This window comes from Bidens hawaiensis, unplaced genomic scaffold (assembly GCF_021521415.1).
Source record: "Bidens hawaiensis isolate Kalapana, Puna unplaced genomic scaffold, B.hawaiensis_p1.1 tig00010251_1, whole genome shotgun sequence".
In the NCBI taxonomy this organism is placed as follows: domain Eukaryota; kingdom Viridiplantae; phylum Streptophyta; class Magnoliopsida; order Asterales; family Asteraceae; genus Bidens; species Bidens hawaiensis.
The window spans coordinates 397,240-418,558 of NW_027491776.1; the positions used below are offsets into that span (position 1 = coordinate 397,240).

General features: G+C 34.3%; 2 protein-coding genes across 2 annotated transcripts; both read left to right on the plus strand.

The window, feature by feature from the left end:
* Positions 1 to 3,579: 3,579 nt before the first annotated feature.
* Positions 3,580 to 13,398, plus strand: LOC143534582 (agamous-like MADS-box protein FUL-L). Its single transcript, XM_077029040.1, has 8 exons — positions 3,580 to 3,774; positions 8,073 to 8,151; positions 9,225 to 9,289; positions 11,968 to 12,067; positions 12,153 to 12,194; positions 12,678 to 12,719; positions 13,066 to 13,175; positions 13,255 to 13,398. The coding sequence occupies exons 1-8, from the start codon at positions 3,590 to 3,592 to the stop codon at positions 13,367 to 13,369; spliced, it is 738 nt and encodes a 245-aa protein (XP_076885155.1). The 5' UTR covers positions 3,580 to 3,589; the 3' UTR covers positions 13,370 to 13,398.
* A 2,366-nt stretch (positions 13,399 to 15,764) lies between these two features.
* Positions 15,765 to 21,023, plus strand: LOC143534607 (AUGMIN subunit 5-like). Its single transcript, XM_077029058.1, has 8 exons — positions 15,765 to 16,312; positions 17,172 to 17,829; positions 17,917 to 18,093; positions 18,178 to 18,387; positions 18,469 to 18,814; positions 19,748 to 19,943; positions 20,016 to 20,148; positions 20,765 to 21,023. The coding sequence occupies exons 1-8, from the start codon at positions 15,801 to 15,803 to the stop codon at positions 20,906 to 20,908; spliced, it is 2,376 nt and encodes a 791-aa protein (XP_076885173.1). The 5' UTR covers positions 15,765 to 15,800; the 3' UTR covers positions 20,909 to 21,023.
* Positions 21,024 to 21,319: the final 296 nt, after the last annotated feature.

Genomic DNA, 21,319 nt, shown 5'->3' on the forward strand with positions numbered 1-21,319 from the left:
TAAAATCCTAGACTATTTGGCATCCCCTTATAGCTAGGTATCGCTAATGTGTTTAGCGATATCTATTTATCAAAATTACCACTTTTATTTATCGTTTCGTATGCAAGTTTTGTGGTTATCTTTATTTTAAACTAATATGATTAAACTTATGAATTGCTCACCGACCTTTGTGTTAACAAACTTTATTTTATGAAATGTTGCAGGTTTGCATCTTGGTTGATTTATGATTGTGAAGAAAACGACATCAAAGACCTTAGGATATTAGTAAAAATGAACAATATCAATTTGCCATATTTTGTGATATCTTGTTTATGGTTATTTTATGGATAATTGTTATGTGACATTTTCGATGTTGTGAAATGAAATGAGTTTATTAAATACTGTCACTTTAATTAGTGTCATGTGCTTATGGACAATCGTTACACCTCGGCATGTTCCGCCGCCTTTGGTCGAGGTGTGACAAGAGTTAGAAATCCTATTTATACCATGGTGAAAGCCTTCCATTTTTTTTCCTCCACCAATGTGGGATGAAATTTTTCTTTATATTTTCCGTTCTTCCTTTTACTTCTTCTCTTTTCTTTCTTTGATTATATTTTTTTTATGGTTTGTTATAGGGCAAGGACCCCATATCCACATGCACAATTATTTTTATTTTATTTTTTCTGTGTTAATTTACTTTTATATAAATTATGTTTGAATTGTGTGCTTTGAATTAACGTTAGTTATTAATGTCGAGTTTTAAATGTTAATACTTTGAACTATCTGCTAAACATTCAAAATCAAAATACTGTTCATATACTTTAGTGATTGTATCAAACAAAACCTAGTCTTCGAAATACAAGAGATCTGAAAAGAGCACATGACAAATTTCCATTCACTCATAATGAAGTAGAATTCTACTAAGATTTGAAGATAGCATTGAACACTATCCAAGTTAGCGGGAAGAAATCTTATTATTACCTTTACACTGAAAAGTTTAAAATGGCTTATCACTACCCGTTTAATAAAACATATAAAATGAGTGATCACTAACGTTTAAATGTTGAATGAGCGACCACTAGTGGCAAGATATTTGTTACGGTTATCTCAATACCTTAGATTTCAGTAAAAGTAATAATTATAACACATGTATTTATAAATCAATATAATAATTTACATAATCTATATTATATTTTGGCAAGGAAATTACATGTTCGCGTTTACGGGATTTAATATAGAAAAGGCGAAAGCTTTTCATGCGGTTTGTTTGACAACAATGTGGTGTCTTTGGAGTACACGAAATGCATTGATGTTCGATGGGAAGCCGACGAATCTTAGTGCCACGATTAGCAACATAAAAGCTTTGGGCTTATCGTGGACTCGAAATAGATCAAATTTGGGGGAGGTCTAATGGGAGAAATCAGTGGCGGATCTAGACATCAATTTTAGGGGTAACGTTAAAAAAAATATTTTTTTACTGTATTTCACACAATGTAAATCAGGGTCGTCTCCGAGAATCGTGAAAATTTTTTAGATCAAAGGCGAAAAAAAATTGTCCCTTAAATTAGTTGAGTAATTGGGTTAAACATTAAAAATACATATTTTTTAATATATATATATATATATATATATATTTAAAAAATAAAAATTCAAGCCTATCGGGGTGTCGGGCTGGAATCGGTCAACCACCCGCCCTGCCTCATAGCCACCCTTGATGTAAACAAAACTAAAATAGAAACATGATAATAAATAAATTTAAACACATAGGGTTCAAATTTCTCATATTCGGTTTTGAAAGCTTGAAATCGAGACATTACATCTTTTTCTTTTACTTTATCAAATGTTTCTCTTTCGACCGCACAAATTAAAGCATTGCTTAAATACTCATCATCCATTCGGTTGCACAAATCCGTCTTGATAAGCTTCATTTTAGAAAAACATCTTTCAACGGTTGCGGTTGCAACCGGTAAAACCAACGCTATCTTCAATATTCAATAAACCAAAGAAAAGTGGTGTGCTTTACTGTTTCCACAATTACACGAGCAAGGTCACACATTACACCAATTTTTACAAATTTAGCATCTTCCTTTAAAGTGTGATAAAAGGTCATAAGATCATCACCCGAAATACACCATCTTTCTTTATTACTAAAATCATTCAGAAGCATCTCATAAAATGACACTATCTTAGATATATCAAACATAAAAAATGAATTGCAAGGATTTAAACTAGACATATTTTTTAACAAACTAGTTGAGACCTCACTGAATTTATTTTCATGTTATTGAATTTGCATATCCAAAACCATATTAAAAACTTCAACCTCAAAATGGTATCGAGTGGTGGTGTTTGGTGCAACATTATTTGATGTCTAGCTAGTTTCCAATTTCCAAACAACGAGTATTATTTTTGAAAATGGTTAATAAGTTTTAATTGGTTTGGGCTTTTCTTTGGTTGAACTTTTAAATTGGTTAAACTTCAAACAAATAGGGGTAACGTCATATTTTTTCAGGGGTAGCGAAATACGAAAACGTACCAAAAAAATAATTTTTTACGCTATCGACGAAAAGTTGAGGGGTAGTGGAGGCTACCCCTAATGAAGGGCTAGGTCCGCCCCTGGGAGAAATGGTGTGCGTTTGATGTCTAGGCGGGAATGCTTTCTTTGGGATTGTTTTTCTTGTGCTTTTTTTTTTTTTCGTCTGTTCCTCCTGGGAAGTTTTATTCCCAGTTAGTTAGCTTCTCGCTATAACGTTTGTTGGTTAATAAGGTAGTTTTTGTTGTTCAAAAACAAAAAAAAATATTACATATCCTGATACCTTGGATTTGGATGTTAGTTATTGAAACCCATCCTTAAAAATCAGAATACTCAAGGAAAGAACCTAAATACATGCTTCCCAATGGCAGACAACAATGGCAAGAAGGCAAGAAACCAATCACAACTTGACAACACATCCTTAAAAAACCACTCTAGTTTTAAGATAACCAAACCTTGTTTTGTAAGATTGCATACTGACCACACACTCCACTCTCTCTCTCTCTCTCTCTCTCTATTTATTATGCATTCTTCATCCTTTCAAAACCACTCCGGTTTTGAAGATAGTGTACCAACCACACACTCTACTTTATCTCTCTTTCTCTCACCCAAATTATGCAATCTTCCTCCAAACACAAATAACAGATTTCTTCATCAAATTATGGATATACACCAAAATAGAAACTAAAACATTCTTCTGCTCTTTTTCTATTCTTGTTCTTTCTCTTTAGGGTTTTCTGTAGTACTAAACCCAAGAACAAAACAACAACAACTAGTTAACAGATCAAGAACAAGTGACCTCCAAAAGGTAAGTTAGCCTTCAAATGATCAAATCTTGTTTGTTCTTTTAGGGTCATATATATATATATATATATATTATAGAACTCTTAATTATTTACAAAAGGTTTTATAAATATACAAAATTTCAAAAAAATTGTTCACTGTTAAGAGTTCTCAAAGTTCTTAAGTTTTAGGAGTTCTGTAATGAAACTAACCATATATATGTGTGTGTGTATATATATATATAAGTATCATCATGTATATCTTGTTCTTGCTTTTAGGGTTTTGAATAAGAAGATGGGAAGAGGGAGGGTGCAGTTGAAGAGGATTGAGAACAAGATTAGCAGACAAGTGACATTTTCCAAGAGAAGAACAGGCTTCTTGAAGAAAGCTCATGAGATCTCTGTGTTATGTGAGGCTGATGTCGCTCTTATTGTTTTCTCTACAAAAGGAAAACTCTTTGAGTACTCCACTCACTCAAGGTCACATCTTTTATGTAATAAAACTTTTTGATTCTTGTTTGTTTACTACTTAAAAACAATTTTACTCAAAGTCAGAAACCTCACCTCAAAATCACTACTTTAGGGTGTGTGTGTGTGTGTGTGGTTCTTTAAGTACAACACAAGTTTATAAATTTGCTTTTTTTAAATCTTTCTTTTGCATGCTTCAATTTATACTTATAGTTCAAATCTTATCTATTTTAATAAAGTCCAACTTTCTGTTCCATCAATCTTGTTTTTGGGGGTGTTTTCTTTCCATATGTACCTGATTTCTTATGAAGGTACCATCAGTATTGACATGAAAAGCATCACTAACAAGATCTAATACTACAAACTAGTAGCATTGTACTACCAAAGTCTTTATATTCTATAAGGCCGAGGGGTGCGGAGCGCTAGGAGGGGCGCGAGAAGGCGTTCGATAGCGCCCCGGGGCGCGAGAGCCACACCACCGGGGCGCGAGTGGGGCGCGAGAGGGGCGCGAGAGCGGAAAACGAGGCAGGCGCAAGGGAGGTAGCGCTCGTTATGGGCTGTGGGAAAAGGAAAGAGCCGTTGGGAGGCTTAAATAATTAATAAAAAAATATTTTTTTTTTAATAAAATCATCTATATATATCACAATACATATCAAACACCAACCATTCTCACATATCAAACTCCAACCATTCTCACATACTACAACCAAAACCAATATCACATACCACACACAAAACCCAAAATCACCCTATCTTCGAAACCTTTAAAAATAATGTCGTCGTACTCGTCTGATTCCGACTCCTCAGAAGAGGATGATTTGCTTCTTCAAGTAGGGGGAGTTTTGACCGCAGCCGTGGTCAATCTCTTGCAAAATCAAGCCCATCAACCCCGACTCCCGAGGGTTAGAGCACCACCTCGTGATCGTGATCGATCGGGTGCTAACGAAACTTTGATGAGGCATTATTTTAGCCCTCAACCGGTATACGCGGAGTCGGATTTTCGAACTCGTTTTCGAATGAGCAGGCAATTGTTCACGCGTATAGCGAGTGATTTAGAGGCACGGTATCCCTTTTTTCAACAAAGGGAGGATGCTAGGGGTCTTCCCGGTTTTACACCTCTTCAAAAATGCACGGCTGCTATCCGTCAATTAGCGTACGGCATCTCGTCGGACGCTTTGGATGAGTATTTACAGATGTCGAAAAGGGTTGCACGTGAATCCCTTCATTTTTTCTGCCAAGGTAAAAAACATTAATTTTACTTTTTACTAAATATTTATTACATTTTCTAATATATATTGTACGTAGGAGTCATATCGACTTACGCTCGGAGATATCTGCGTAAACCTACAACGTATGACATCCAACGCATATATGAGGTGCACGCAGAAAAACATGGTTTTCCTGGGATGCTAGGTAGCATCGATTGTACGCATGTTGGATGGGCTATGTGTCCAACGGCCTGGCGAGGTCAGTTCCACCGTGGTGATCATGAAGGGCCGACCCTCATACTTGAGGCGGCGGTGTCACAGGATCTTTGGTTCTGGCATGCTTTTTTTGGTGTTGCTGGGTCAAATAACGACCTTAATGTTATCGATCAGTCACATTTGATCAACGACCTTATCGACGGGGTTGAACCACCTCAATCTTTTGTTGCAAATGGAGAACTCTTCAAGTACGGGTACTATCTGGTCGATGGTATTTACAACGAATGGGCTGTGTTAGTTCAAGCTTTTACAGATCCAATCGCCGACAAACGGAAGTATTTTACGAAGAAGCAAGAGTCTGCTAGAAAAGATATCGAAAGAGCTTTTGGAGCTATAAAAAAACAATATTATGTTCTGGCGAACCCGATACGTTATTGGACTCGGGAGAGGATAATGGACGTCGTCTACACGTGTCTTATCCTACACAACATGACGTTAGAAGACGAGGGCAAAGCTATATGCCAAAACTACCAAGGTGACATTCCGCCACAACCGTCCACAATCAGTGATCAACAAAAACTTCATAACATAGCAAATATCAAGAGCCGTGAGATACACGGGGAGCTTCGACATGAGTTGGTTGAACATTTGTGGGCGAGGAGACCAGATGATCTTGTATTAGATTAGTGTTATTATTAAATATTATTGTTTGTTTAATTTTTAGTATGTTTTTTTTATTATGAATTTTCAAAAAAATGTGTGTTTTTTTAAATAATTTATTGTTTTTTTAATAATACGTTTTTTTAATACATTTATAAAAAAATAAAAAAATAAACCGCTCGCGCCCCCTCTCGCGCCCCTCCACACCATGCCCCGGGGCGCTATCACCACTACCAACACCCATCTTATCAAGCTTCTCTCTCTGCCACACGTCACAATATTATTGGATGGCGCCCCCACTCGCGCCCCCTCTCGCGCCCCCCACACCCCTCAGCCTAAGAGATGTGGATGATTTCAAGTTTTCAACAAGATTTTAAATTTTTTTCTTTTGTTATTACCAACCAAGATCTCTAATTTGATCCTGAATAATAATCACCCCTAATTGTGAGCCAACCTTAAAATAGTCTCTCTTTTTTACTCAAGTAACTATAGTGATAAAAAAAATCAAAAGTATGGTAGCCTCTTAACAGTCTTTAAGAGGCTACCTCTAAATACTTTATAACCTCCTAATGGTTAATGGTTTAGAGGTAGCTTTTAAGTCTGAATGGTTAAGAGGTAGTCATTAAGAGATAGTCTCTTAACAATTAAGAGGCTACCTATAAACCATTAAGAGACAACCTCTTAATGACTGTTAAGAGACTACCAAACAGTCTTTTGATGTATTAGATAAAACTAGATGTTAGATTTTATTGAAAGGTTTAATAATAAACTTAACCAACTAATGATAAACTTTAGTTAATATTTAAGATACAGAAATCTAATTCATATCTTAATATGAATAATAAATCTAATAATGATAATAGTTACATTTAATAGCATTAGCTGTAAAACTTGTATAATGGTGGATGTTGAACCAGAAGAGAGCCAGATTTTGTTGAACTTTCTGACGTTTCCTAGTTATTTTCTTGTTATTAATAAATCATGTGTGTAACGATATATATTATATATATATATATATATAAATGCTGTACAAAAGCTGAATTTTTCCGTACGCATGCATCAAAGAACCTAGTACTCACAAACTAGTTACTGGCTAGTCTAAACAATCCCACTAGAGTTAATGTAGATAAAAAGAGCAGTTAATACATTTTCAAGATTTTGTTAGATTGAGCTTAATTTTCTTTTATTTTTTAAAAGGGATTTTTGTTTTTAATAAAAGCTATATAAAAACTATGACTTAAGAGGTCGTTTTTGTGCGTCGGCGTCAACACGTTATGGTCTACCTAAAAATAACCTTAACCTTTTATGAGTTTTTCTATTTGAATGACCAACAAAATATATATTTACAACTCAAGGTAGAACACCCAAAAGCACCAAAAGATAAACAAACAGGATACACCACCGGAAAACCAAAGTTACAAAAAAAAAAAGGAGGTTAAATCGTCACCAGTCGTCCCAGTCAAGTAATTAAAGCTAGTTTCCCACGATTCCGGATCCAAAAAGAAACCCCAAGAATCTTAATCTCTTCTATGATCCTAATTAAGAGGGTCCGGGGAATTTGGTTAATGATAAGGCTGCTTCTCACCTTTCCCAAAAATCAAACAGCTAAAAGAATACATGTGTGTACCACGTTGTGTGTTGTGATGTTACGGGTACTCAACATATCACAAAGAAAATAAACATACCTATCAAAATAATCATTTAACTGCTAAAAATTAACCTACCACAACCTTTATTTTACAAAAACAGATACATCAGATGAAGTTGCATTAGATCTGATAACATTTTTGTTACCTAACGCGACTCTTTCCAAAGAGTTATATCTTGAAAAATGTTGCATTATGTAACAAAAATGTTACATTAGGATGCAACTTCATGTTTTTAAAAAAAATAAATAAATGTTGCATTTTGTCAAAGTTGTTTTGTAGTTTCTAGCTTACAAATAAAAAGTGATATATTTCTAGTATTGTTTAGTCTTTCCTGATATTTTATACTTACTTTGTTGATATAAATTATTTGTAATTTTGTTCTAAATTTTTTTGTTGATTTATAGACATTATGTATATATGAAATGTCAACAAAATAAGTATTGAAATACAAGGATTAGCACTGCATATTTTCCTAACTAATTATGTAGCATTTATAATTTTATTTTTTAAGAAATACATACCTTAATGTTTAATAATCCTTTATTGAAATACAGTGACATTCGTTTGTTTGTAACAGTATGGAGGCAATTCTTGAAAGGTATGAACGATACTCCTATGCTGAAAAGCTGCTTACTGGACCTGAAGCAGAAACACAGGTATATATATACAAGACATACTTACATATTTAACTTTTTTTTAAGGGTTAATGGATTTAAATACTCTCAACTTTTATCCGTTGGCCGGGAACACTCCTAAGTCCCAACTAACAAAATGTTTACTACCACTCTCAATTTTCTTCTTATTTTGTGGCACTCCTGAGTCATTTAAAAAAATGATACATCGTAAAAAAAAAATTACTATGTTTCATGTTAGTTAAGAGTGTTTCCGGCCAACGAGTGAAAGTTAAGAGTATTTAAATCCAATAGCATTTTTTTAACTATCTTTTCATGTTCAAATGTCAAAAGGTACCTATACTAGATTACAAACAATTTTTGGACAATATAATCCAAATTCATAATGACATTATTTTGATTCTACTTGGAATATGACATTGGAATGCGACTATCTAGATTCTAGAATAGGGATATGCAAGGTTCGATTTGGTTTGGGTTTGGGCTAAAACGGAACTAAAAATCGAAACTTCGGTTTCTAGATTTTGAAACCATTCGGTTTGGGTTTTTCGATTTTGCTATTTAAGCTTAAAATTTGAGTCAAACAAAAAAGTTGACCAAAAATAATGAGTTTAGACATAAATCATTTTGATAATTAATAACTAACTAATTATTATATATTCAGCTAAAATATCGAAGTAACATATAAGTTCTTATAAAATACTTAGAATAAAAAGTAAATGAAAAAAAAAATCCTATAAATTTCGGTTCGGTTTTTTGATTTTTATTACATACAAAATGAAAAACGAACCTTAACTTTGGTTCTTACAAAAGCATAAATCAAACAATCGGTTTGTTTTTCAGTTCAGTTTTTTTCAGTTTGATTTCTATAACATGCACACCGCTAGTTTAGAAAGCCAACTGTGTATCTTTAAAAGTCGTACGTATTAATATAAACTCAACAACGTAATTTGCAAAACTCAAGACTTGAGGTTTGTCAATAAGAAACTTAAAGAAAATATTGCATACCTTTTAATCTTTAATTATGGCTGTTGACTACTGTTGTAAAGGTGGCAAGTCTGTTTTTATTGGTCTTGATTTTTGGGTTTTGTGAGCAGGGAAGCTGGACACTTGAGTCCTCCAAGCTGAGAACAAAGATTGATGTGCTAGAAAAGAACATAAGGTACATAATCTTTTTTTAACTCATTTCGTTATGGATTCAAATACTTTATTGAAATATGATTTTAGATATGGGATATATGCAATCTCAAGAAATAATATAATGTTTAGAAGGCTATGTAATTGGGGTTTGGATCATATACAAATAGTTTTTAGCATAAGAAACATGCAAATAACTATAGTAACAAAGTAACTATTATACATTTTTGTTTTAACTTGGGTAATTATTATTATTAATATACTCTTTTGTAGTGTAATTACTCGATCTAGTCCGAAATACACAAACCGATGTAATAATAATAACTAGCTAGTTATCTGTACGTTTATTATGTTAGAGATTATATATATTAATCATAAAAATTTTAGAGGTATGTGAGAGCATTTCCACTGAAATCTCTATCTATCTAAAAACTCGCATTTATTTAAATTTTTCTCTAAATAGTTATATAGCATATTTCAATTTCTGTCTTTATCTATATATTATATTATTTATTTTCTTTGTTGCTTAAAATACAGATCAAGATGCTTGAGATCGACACATACTGAAATACATAATCTATAATCTGTAAATTTTAAATATGTCAATAACGAATATCTATGTTTAAAGATTCAATGTATTATAGTAAAAATTTCTAAAATTTTGAAAATAAAATAAAGACGAAGATAGATAAAAGAATAAAATAAAATTTTTAAAATTTAAAGATAGAAAACAAAGTAAGGACTCCAACTATCCAACATGAATGCGTTATGTGTTGCATTGGATTTAAATTACACTAAAAATAGATACAATCTTTCTTTCTTTTAAATAATTTTTTTTATATTTTTATCCTTACGTTTTCTCTTTCCTTCATTCATAAATACTTTCAAAAACTATTAAAAAATTATAAGAGGTGAACAGTAATTTTTCAAATATACAAAAAAATCACTGCATTTTCTCTTTATTCTACTCACAACATCCTAAACCACTTCCTACATTATAAAAAAAACCTCATAAATTATAGTGGATAGGATGTGAATGATCTGAGAGAAAATTCAAAATATACCACAATTTAATTTATTTATTTATTTGGTTTATCCTATGGCTGAGCACGGTTCGGTTCGATTATCAGACGAAAGCCAAACCGAAACCGAATTAATCGGTTATTTGAATATGCAAACCGTTCGGTTTTTGGTTTTCTATTTTTTGGTTTTCGGTTAATTTCGGTTTTGGTTCGGTTGTTTTCGGTTTTTTTCAATTATGCGTTGACATTGCAAAAAAAGAAAATTAAAAAATGAAAATGCATATTTTAAGCTTGCATAAGAACGTGTTAAAGTACCACAGTCCACATATGTATTGAATTCAAAAAACAAAAATTGATACGTGTTATGTGAAACTATACGAATACAAAATTGCTAAATAGAGTTTAAAAATTAAAAAGTATTAAAAGTTTAGTCCCGATCTTCATTCATTGTCTTATTTATTTTAAAAGTTTAGTCCATTCCTCATCATCTTGATAATATTTATCATCATCAATCGGTTTGGTTTGTTTCGGTTTTTTAAAAATGGATAACCGAATCTAAACCGAAATTTCATTTTTTCAAAAAAAAAAAACAAAAATTAACCATCGATTAATGCTTCGGTTCGGTTTTTTCGATACAATTTTTTTCGGTTAATTCGGTTTTCCGCTCACCCCTAATTTATCCTCCCTATCAATCAATCACCCATCAATCATATTAATTAAAATTTTCAGAAATAGTGTTTTCTGTGTGTATTATTATCATTGTTTTTTACCTTTTGTTATATATTTTGTTGTTTTAGATACGATTTTAAACCAAGTTTCATAAAGAAAACTGCTTAATATAGTTTAACTTTAGGTAGCGTTTGGTATGCATAAATGATAGGAGAATAGAATGATTTAATGCGTATGAATGAAAAAAGTGATGTTTGGTTGCTCAATGGAATGGAATCATCCATTACATATGGAATCTCATTCCATCAAGACCATTCCTTCCTACCCCTTTCTCTGTTTTTTTTTTCATTTCATTCCTCCTCCACCCTACTTTCTTAGCAACACCATCACCACCTAACAACAACTACCACTATCATCGCCATCACCGCCACCATCACCACCACCGCCACCACCACCTTACCACCGGCGCAACCACCGCCACTGCCGTCGCCACCATCGTCGCTGTAACCACCGAAAACATTGTCATCGCCGCCGCCTGACCATCACCACCACCCAACCATCGCCATCATGACTACCAATGCTACTATCGCTTGACCACCGCCACCCCCACCAACACCGTCGCCACTGCCACCACCATTTTCGTCGCCAGAGCTATCACCACTACCGTTGCCATTGTGGGGTTTTTTTTTGTAAAAAAAATTATTTTGAGTTATGAATGTTTTTATTATTTCTATTTCAATTATACAATATTTTAGGATACCAAATAACATAAAGTAATAATTCATTTCATTCTCATAGGTTAACCAAACAAGACAAAGGAATGAAATGATCCATTTCATTCCTTTGTCCATTCCATGCCTTCTTCCATTCCATTCCCCTTTCATTCCATTATCTCCAACCAAACATACCCTTAGGGTTACCATGAATTTTCCTTAAAAGTTTATGCATCAATTATTTTTTTATAAAAACAGTTTTGGGGTCGTCTTAGATTTTATAAATATGTTCATTTTAGGCACTATGGTGGGGAAGACCTTGAGCCTTTGAGCCTTAGAGAGCTTCAAAGCGTTGAACAACAACTTGATACCACTCTCAAACGAATACGAACAAGAAAGGTATTCACTTCATCGTTTATATATGTTTGTTTCTTAGCTTTTTCCCGGTCTCGTGTTAGTCAATAAACCCTCATTTTATATGCAGAACCAAGTCATGCATGAGTCCATCTCGGAACTTCATAAAAAGGTACGTAATCCTATAAATGCATAGTTTATCGATCTTAAACAATATAAGATACCTTATATGTTAAGATTAAACACACATCGTGTGAACACGAAAGCAATAAAATAACACAGGGAGAGGGATTTATGTGGTTCAGTTTAAACTGACCTATGTCCAATGATGACAACTAGACGTTCTTTGTTTGAGTGATAATTTTAATTACAAGAGCATACGATATATATATATATAGAGAGAGAGAGAGTAATGTTGCCTTGCACCCTACTACTTTCATTTCTCAACCAATCGGCTCAAAAGGCCTCGAACCCAACATTCTTATGAGCTTTTCATTTCTTTACATGATCAATAAGAGACGGAAAAACATCATAAACTTTTAGCTTATTTTTCTAAAGAAACCCTTTTTAGTTGCAAAATTTATGTTATGTAGAAAGCAAGTCTCCAGTTGATGAATCTACTTACTTTTTTCTTTTTTAAATATTTTTGTGGCAGGAGAGAGCCCTTCTAGAACAAAACAATGCACTCAACAAGAAGGTATACCTCACAAATCTTAGTTTGTCTGCAGTAAATTAATATTGTTCCATCCTTTTAACTTTGATCATTAAGGGTTTTTTTTTATGTGTTGTTAATGGCTCTTAAGGGGCGTTTTCTGTCACTCATTTGTGTAAAACAATACATGTAATGGATAATGCCCCTTAATGCTCCCTTTTAATAATTGTCTTTTCAAGACACATATGGACGTTATTGTAGAAATGCCCATACCCCTTCGCTCCCTATAATGCCCCAGGGGTGGTGTAAGGGTTTTATCCGTCTGTATAATGCCCTAAAACGCATGGTCTTGTTGCAAATGTAAAAACGTATTTTTTAAATGTGGAAATAGTTGAAGGAGAATGAAAAGACCACAGAACAACAAAATGTAGGACTTCTGTTAACTCAGCCACCACCGCCACCAACTCAACCACCGCGCTCAGCTCCTCTTGCACTCGGGAGGTAGATACACATACACTCTCTTTTCTTTTTGTTTCTCATGCATATTAAGCAGGACTTGATGGGGTTTGAATAATTGTAGTGGATCATTTCAAGGAGCAACAGTTGTAAGCGATGATGGTGATCATTCGAGTCGAATGCATAACGTATCTGCTGCGATGATGCCGCCATGGCTGTATCGCCACATTAATCAATAAGATGAGGGCATTCAAGTGTGTTTATAAAGTGGCATAAATGAGTAATCAGTTATGTACTTTGGATTCCTGTTATAATATTGTATCTTCATTGATCACTGCTACATATACATGGTTAATTGGTTATCAATGAGTTTCTATTAATTATTACTCGAAGCTCGCTTGATATTTGATAAAAAAAAAAAGCTTGGAAAATGCTCGTTTGATTTTGGCTTGAATGTAAATGAGTTGATCGGGTCGGATTAGTTTGTAAACGAGACGAGCAAGAGCAAAGGTAAGCTCGCTTGTTGATCGCTCGTTTGGCTTGACCCCAAACACTAAAACGAGCCACTTGGACAAAAATAAATGATGTGCTGGTTAAAAAAAATAGTAGTTGCGGATCTAAAAGAAAAGTTAAGGGGTAACGTAGACTAAAAACCTTTGTTTAGGGATAGCTGATACATAAAACAAACCTAAAGCGTACTTCGTCAAGAAAGCTGAGGGTAAAGCGGGCTCCCCCTCAGCATATGTTAGATTCTCCCTGATTTGTGGGACGCCAACCCAAGATGTTATCTTTATACAAATTTTTAACGCTACTCCTATAAGTAAACTTCTTATATGAGTGTTTAAAAGGATTTGAATATTCGAACTCTAAGTGGTCCCTTGCGGACTATGATACCAATACATGCATACCATTTATTCTCCCTCAATTTTGGGAATTAAACAACGAACAAGGCTTAAATAACAAAACTTAAAAATAATAAACTTTAAAAAAATAAGTCGAAAGTTTATATTCATCTTGTAATGGTGGAGGTCAATATTAGAGGTGCACAAAACCGGTTTCTCTCAAACCAGTTCCCAGACCGATCCAAACTGTCAGTTCCAGGACCAGTTCCCTTTAAGATCTATCAAATTGGTTTTAAAACCGAACCGGCTTGAGAAAAACCGGTTTAAATCATACCGAACCGACCTGGACCTGGGCGGTCTATCTTGCTTCTAAACCGGTTTGAGTCAAACCGGTTTTGACCAGTCGTTGACTAACCCGGTTCGGGTTAAAAACCGGTTTTGTACACCTCTAAGGCTCTAACCAATATGGTGAGCCTTGTACTCAAACCAAGACAGAGTAATTGGGCTAAAAACATGAAAGTAATCCATGGCCCAGTAGCAATACAATGAAACAATCCTCCAATTTGGCTCAAAAAAAGGTACTGGACCTGCTGGTTATGTTTCGTTTTCTATTATTTTGTTTTTAAGGAAAATGGTACTAAATTCATGACTCATGAGTGTTCCAATTAGATCATGTTTTTTTTTTAAATTATTTTTACAATTAACTTTCTATCTAATTGAAAATTTAAAGGTTTCTTTTATACATATTTAACAAGTTACCATGCTTAAAAAGACATTTATTTTTCTTTAAATTTTTGTTTTTTTTAATGTACACTGACATGTATAATACTTTTGACTTAATATAATTAAACACTGTTTTAACTTTTATGAGCCTTTTTTAATAAAACGATAATTTATTTAAAAGCTCAAATATTAAACTAGTTTCATATATAAATTTCATAGATTCCAATTCCTATAAATTCTATTTCATTGGAAAGTGTCAATTCAAAATCCGACTTCCTCAAACTCCAATTGATTTCGTAAACTTCAATTCCCTCAAAATAGTTCCATAAACCAAACATCCAAACATACCCTAAACTTTTTACTAGTAGTTAAAAAGTCAATGACATTTATTTAACTTAATACCATTGATCATGTTTTTGAGTAAGTTAGGACCTACGTATTAGAATCAGTATAAACAGTTATCATCTTGTATTTAAAAGACTCGCCGGGTATTGAAAAAATCTCTATTTTTGGTATTTTTTTTCTTATTTTTCAGGTATTTGAAAAACGCGTTTCAGGGTATGGAACCGGTTCCGGTTTTCAGATATTAACGAGTATAATGGGTCCGGTTCCGAGTACGGGTTTTGATTTGAAATGTATACCTTATTATACCTTACGATAGGGATGAGCTTGGTATCGTACCGGTGCCAAAAATCCCGATCCCGAAAATCACAAATTTTTTATACTGATACCGAAATGTTCGGTTCGGTATCGGTTTGCTACTGGTATTTAAGATGAAGTTCGGGAAATACCGGTACTGGTACCGAAGACTCAAAACCTCGGTACCGACGATACCAATACCGAATTTGCGCATTCCTGCCCCCTACGGCTTCATATGCTTAAAATCCCGGATATTAGAAAGACACGGTTCATTTTTTCCCGTTCGTTCCAAACATTCATTTTCCATTTTGAAAAAAGTTTGGTGGTTAGATCCAAACACAAACTGCCGGCCAAACCAAAACCACCTGCAGATCTCAAATTCTAGGGTTTCACTCTCACTTCAATTGAACCAGCCACAATGCAGCAGAGCTCAGCAGACGCCATACTCGAGTGGCTCCACAAGGAAATGGGCTACAGACCTCTCGGACCTTACCTATCTTCCACCAAGGCCTCCTCCATGCCGTCATCCGACGCCATCCGCAGGGTTTGCAGAGGCAACATGCTTCCCGTCTGGCACTTCCTCCTCTCTCGTGTCAAATCCGACAAAACCGTCCACACTATCCGCCGCAATATCCTCGTTCACGGCCAAAAGGATCATAATAATAATAATAATAATAATAATCCGGTTGCTGTTTCTGCCGTTGGAGATGCTTCACGCCGGAGTAGAGGTGGCCGGAAGAAAGATAATAATAATAATAATGATAATGATAATAATAATAATAATAATAATAATAATAATATTAGTGGTAGTAATAGTAGAGAAGTGGCGATACAGGAGAGGGAGATGGCGGAGAAGGAGGTGGAGAGGTTGCGGCATATGGTGAGGCGGCAGCGGAAGGAGTTGAAGGCGCGGATGATGGAGGTGGCGCGGGAGGAGGCCGAGCGGAAGCGGATGCTGGACGAGCGGTCGAATTACAGGTTTCGGTGTCGAAAAGTGTGTTAAATTGTGAAGTTTTTTTAGGTGATTTGAGTTTTTAGTTAGGGGTTTTGTATTGGAAAGCTATAATTTATGTTTGAATGATCTTAATTGTGCTATTTTTTTTATTTTTATTTTTTGTTTTTAGGTGTATTTTTTTGCTGTAAATTGAATCCTTAGGTAGGGTTTCTGTATCAAAAGGCCCTAATTTATGTTTGAATGTTCTAAATTATACAATTGATTAGGTATTGTATTGAAAAGCTATAATTTGTGTTTGAGTGGTCTAAATTTTGCATTTTCTTTAGTTTTTAGGTATGCTTTTGCGGTAATTTGAATCCTTAGTGAGGGTTTCTGTATCAAAAGACCCTAATTTATGTTTGAATGTTCTAAATTATGCAATGCAGTCATTTGAATCCTTATTTAGGGTTTCTGCAACTAAAAAGCCCCAATTTGTGCTAAAATGTTCTAAGTTATGCAGTTTTTTTTGAATTTAGGATTTTAGGCATCTTTCTACAGTAATTTTGAATCTTTAATTAGTTTTTTGTATAAAAAATCCTACTTTATATTTGAATCTTTTGTTTTTAGGTGTATTTTTGCTGTACTTTGAATCCTTGGTTAAGGTTTCTGAATCGGAAACCACTAATTTATGTTTGAATGTAATAAATTATTCATTTCTTTTTTTGTTTTTAGGTATATTTTTACAGTAGAATCGTTACTTAGGGTTTCTGTATCGAAACACCTTAATTTATGTTTGAATGCTCTAGATTGTCCAATTCTATTAGTTTTTAGGTGTAATTTCACAGTAATTTGAATCCTTAATTAGGGTAGAAATAACAATTACAATTGGCATTCTTACTGCAGGCATAAGCAGGTGATGTTGGATGCATATGATCGACAATGTGATGAAGCAGCTAGAATATTTTCTGAATATCATAAGCGTCTAAGATCCTATGTTAATCAAGTCAAAGATGCGCAAAGAGTAGACAAAGATCCTTCAATGGATGTACTAACCAGTTTCCAAACGGATAACAAAGGGTCCAAGCTTGCAGATGATGTAATTCTTATTGAAACGAGTCGAGAACGGAACATACGAAAGGCATGTGAATCACTCACTTTACAAATGATTGAAAATATTCAGAATTCGTTTCCTGCATATGAAGGAATCGGTATCCATTCAAACCCTCAAGCAGAAGCTGGAAAGTTGAGTGTTGATGTTGATGGAGATATACCTGAAGATGTGCGTGATGTTATTCGTAACTGTCTTAAAAGCCCTAATCAGTTGCTTCTTGCTATAACCACTTACACTCAGAGATTGAAATCTTTAGTCTCCAAAGAAATTGATAAGATTGATGTTAGAGCCGATGCAGATACGTTAAGGTACAAGTATGAAAATAACAGAGTGATGCATGATTCTTCACCTGATGTAAACTCACCATTACCGTTTCAACTTTATGGTAATGGAAAAAGTGGGATTGATACGCCTTCACGAGGAACTCAAAATCAACTTCTTGAAAGACAGGTATTTTATTATTTACTATCTGGCTATTGCGTTTTGATGATGAGACATATTAACAAGTGTTTTTATTTTTCTATTTTATGTTTGCAGAAAGCACACGTTCAGCAATTTGTTGCTACTGAAGATGAACTCAACAAAGCTGCAGAAGCTAGAAGCACATGCCAAAAGCTATTAAAGCGGTTGTATGGAAGTGTTGACTTTGACCCGTCACACCCTCTTGGTGTCGGTGGGACCTCACAGACTATGAGTAGTCTCAGACAGCTAGAGGTAATGCTGTATTATCAGTCAAACCTGGATAAGTTGACCCGCTAACATTATTCTAATTTTTTTTTGGATCTTGAATTTGTTCAGTTGGATGTTTGGTCAAAGGAGAGAGAAGCTGCTGGATTAAAGGCTAGCTTGACAACATTAATATCCGAGGTTCAACGTTTAAACATGCTGTGCGAAGAGAGACGTGAAGCCGAAGATTCTTTAAAGAAAAAATGGAAGAAAATTGAAGAGTTTGATGCGCGTAGGTTGGAACTAAAGTCTATATACAGTGCTTTACTTAAAGCAAACATGGTAAGATGGCATTTTTGTAATAAGCAGAAACATAATATGTTAAATACTAAAGTTAATACTCATTTGTCTTTCAAAACATAGGATGCTGCTGCATTTTGGAGTCAACAACCGATAGCTGCTAGAGAGTATGCATCAACCACCATTATTCCAGCATGCAATGCGCTTATTAATATATCAAATAATGCAATAGATCTTATCGATAAGGAAGTATCAGCCTTTTTTCAAAGTCCCGATAATACCCTTTACATGCTTCCATCAACCCCACAAGCACTTTTGGAGTCAATGGGTCCCACTGGCTCAACCGGGCTTGATGCGGTTGCTGCTGCTGAAAAAAGTGCCACCCTTTTGACTGCACGAGCCGGTGCACGTGACCCGTCTGCAATTCCTTCCATATGCCGTGTTTCTGCAGCCCTTCAATATCCTGCAGGTGTGTTTGATATTTTAATTATATTATATAAACAACAATTAACAAATATGGATTGTGAGGGGAAGTAACTTTTCACTGAATAGTAACGATAATATTATAATTTATTTTTTTAAGTTTCAATTTCACCTCTAGTACTATAAACAATATGCGTCTTTAACCCATTTAACATATTAGAAATTTTATTATTTTTTTTTCTAACAACTTGTGTGCGTTAACTTTTTCAAGAAGATTAAATGCGTGGTTGTGATTAGGGTTTTTTTCTCTCTCAATGGTCCGGCATAATTGCATTAAAAACGGAGTTGTATCTGAAATGAAACAGTTCTTTTAGTATTGTAAACTATACTGAGTACGGTTAAAATTCTGGTACCATGACGAATCAAACCAATGCCAATCGAACAACTAGGTACCATTGTCGGTATAATCGGGACTAGTATTGCTATTCGTTTTTATGGTTTTTGATCCTTATAATATAAACACGACATGTCTTTCACCCAAAATACCTTGCGTTTGTTAATTGAAAATAAACTTAGTAGGCGACTCTAAATATAAATTTTATTAAAATGGAGTTTTATTTGAAATAATTTACTTTTTTTAGTGTTGTAAACTATATTGAGTGTTACCGTAACGAACCGATATCGACTGAACAACATATGTACCGCTGTCTGAATGTTTGCAACTGGTATCTGTTTACATTTTTATGGTTTTTGAGTTATGTAAAACATGTATCAATATCCTCTTAGGCATATTATGATTTTATTGTCTTGGTAAACAAATTGAGTTTTATTTTTCTAGATCAATGTTAGCATTAATCTTATAATGTCTAATCATTATGATACTGTTTGCCACAACGTGCGGGGGCGTTTGTTAGTCTTTATACAATATTAAATTATAAAATCCAAAATACATATGATTGCTTTGATCTTTATTTATTAGGGTTGGAAGGGTCAGATGCGGGGTTAGCCTCGGTTCTTGAATCGATGGATTTTTGTTTGAAATTGAGGGGTTCGGAAGCTTGTGTATTGGAGGATTTAGCAAAGGCAATTAATTTGGTTCATATTCGGAGGAATCTTGTTGAAAGCGGTCACGCGTTACTAAATCACGCGTATCATGCTCAACAAGAATATGAAAGGTATGCTATAGTCGGGTAACATAATTCGTTTTATGTAAACATAATATCTAACTATTAATATTATTTCTGCAGGACAACAAGTTACTGTTTGGAACTCGCTTCAGAGCAAGAAAAAACAATCAATGAAAGTTGGTTGCCCGAATTAAGAAATGGAGTTGTGAATGCTCAGAAGAGTCTGGATGATTGCAAATACGTAACGGGTTTGGTAAGTATTTTCTGATGTCATAAACGGGTGGGTTGGGTTCTTAACGGTTAGGCCTGTAAACAAACCGAATGTTCAATGAACTGGTCATTAACTGTCTGGTAGGAAGTTTGTTTATTTACTAACAGTTCGTTTATTTAATAAACAAACGAACATGAACAAAAAATTTTGTTCATTTAGTTTCAACAAACGAACATAACGCATGTCTTGTTCGTTCATTTATGTTCATGATTATTCGTTCATTTACGATTGCTTATGTTTGTTTTCATTCGTTTATATACGTTCATTAGTATATGTGTGTCTAAGTTTGTTTGTTTATATATTCAGTTAAATTTTTTAGATGTACTACATTTATGCTTGTTTATATATTCATGTTGACGTTTAATTTTATTCGACATTTGACAGCTTATGTTTGTTCATTTATACTATTAACAACCGAACACAAACATAGTCATTTTTGTAACGAATGAACACGAGCAAGAAAACCTCATTCGTTTAATTGTTCACGTTCGTTTGTTTGTTTGGTTAAAGTTAAACGGATGAGCACGAGCCTGTCTCATTCATGTTCTTTCTGTCCATTTACTATCTTATTAACGGTTTTGTTTGTGTTTTGTGACAGTTGGAGGAATGGTGGGAACAGCCAGCATCGACGGTTGTTGACTGGGTAACAGTGGACGGTCGAGACGTGTCCGCCTGGAATAATCTTGTGAAGCAACTACTTACGTTTTATGACAAGGAGCTTTACGTGACTACTCACTCTTAATTCAGGTTTACACTTCAAGATTTTAGCCGCTAATTATGGATAAAAAGTTTTTTAAATGCGTGGAGTTATGCTCTGTTTTGTATAGTTGCTTGATGTGCAAGTGTTTCTTGTATGATAGTGTAGTTTCTCGTGTGCGTTTTTTTTTCTGTTTTACTATTGTTATTATATATATAACGAGCATTATCGTTTGCGTGATTTGAGGCTTCTATTTGGTTTTTCATGTAATCCGCTGACATATGAAACGAACACGTCAGATTTTTGAATCACAAAACATAACTGTGTGAAGTCTTGCAGCATGGTTGTACTATAAATTTTAAGAAACAAGTGTTACAACTTACAACTATCAGTGCGGTTTACTCGCTAATTTAAGTTGGCCTGTAATAGCCCGTCGGTGCTCCAAAAAGATTTATC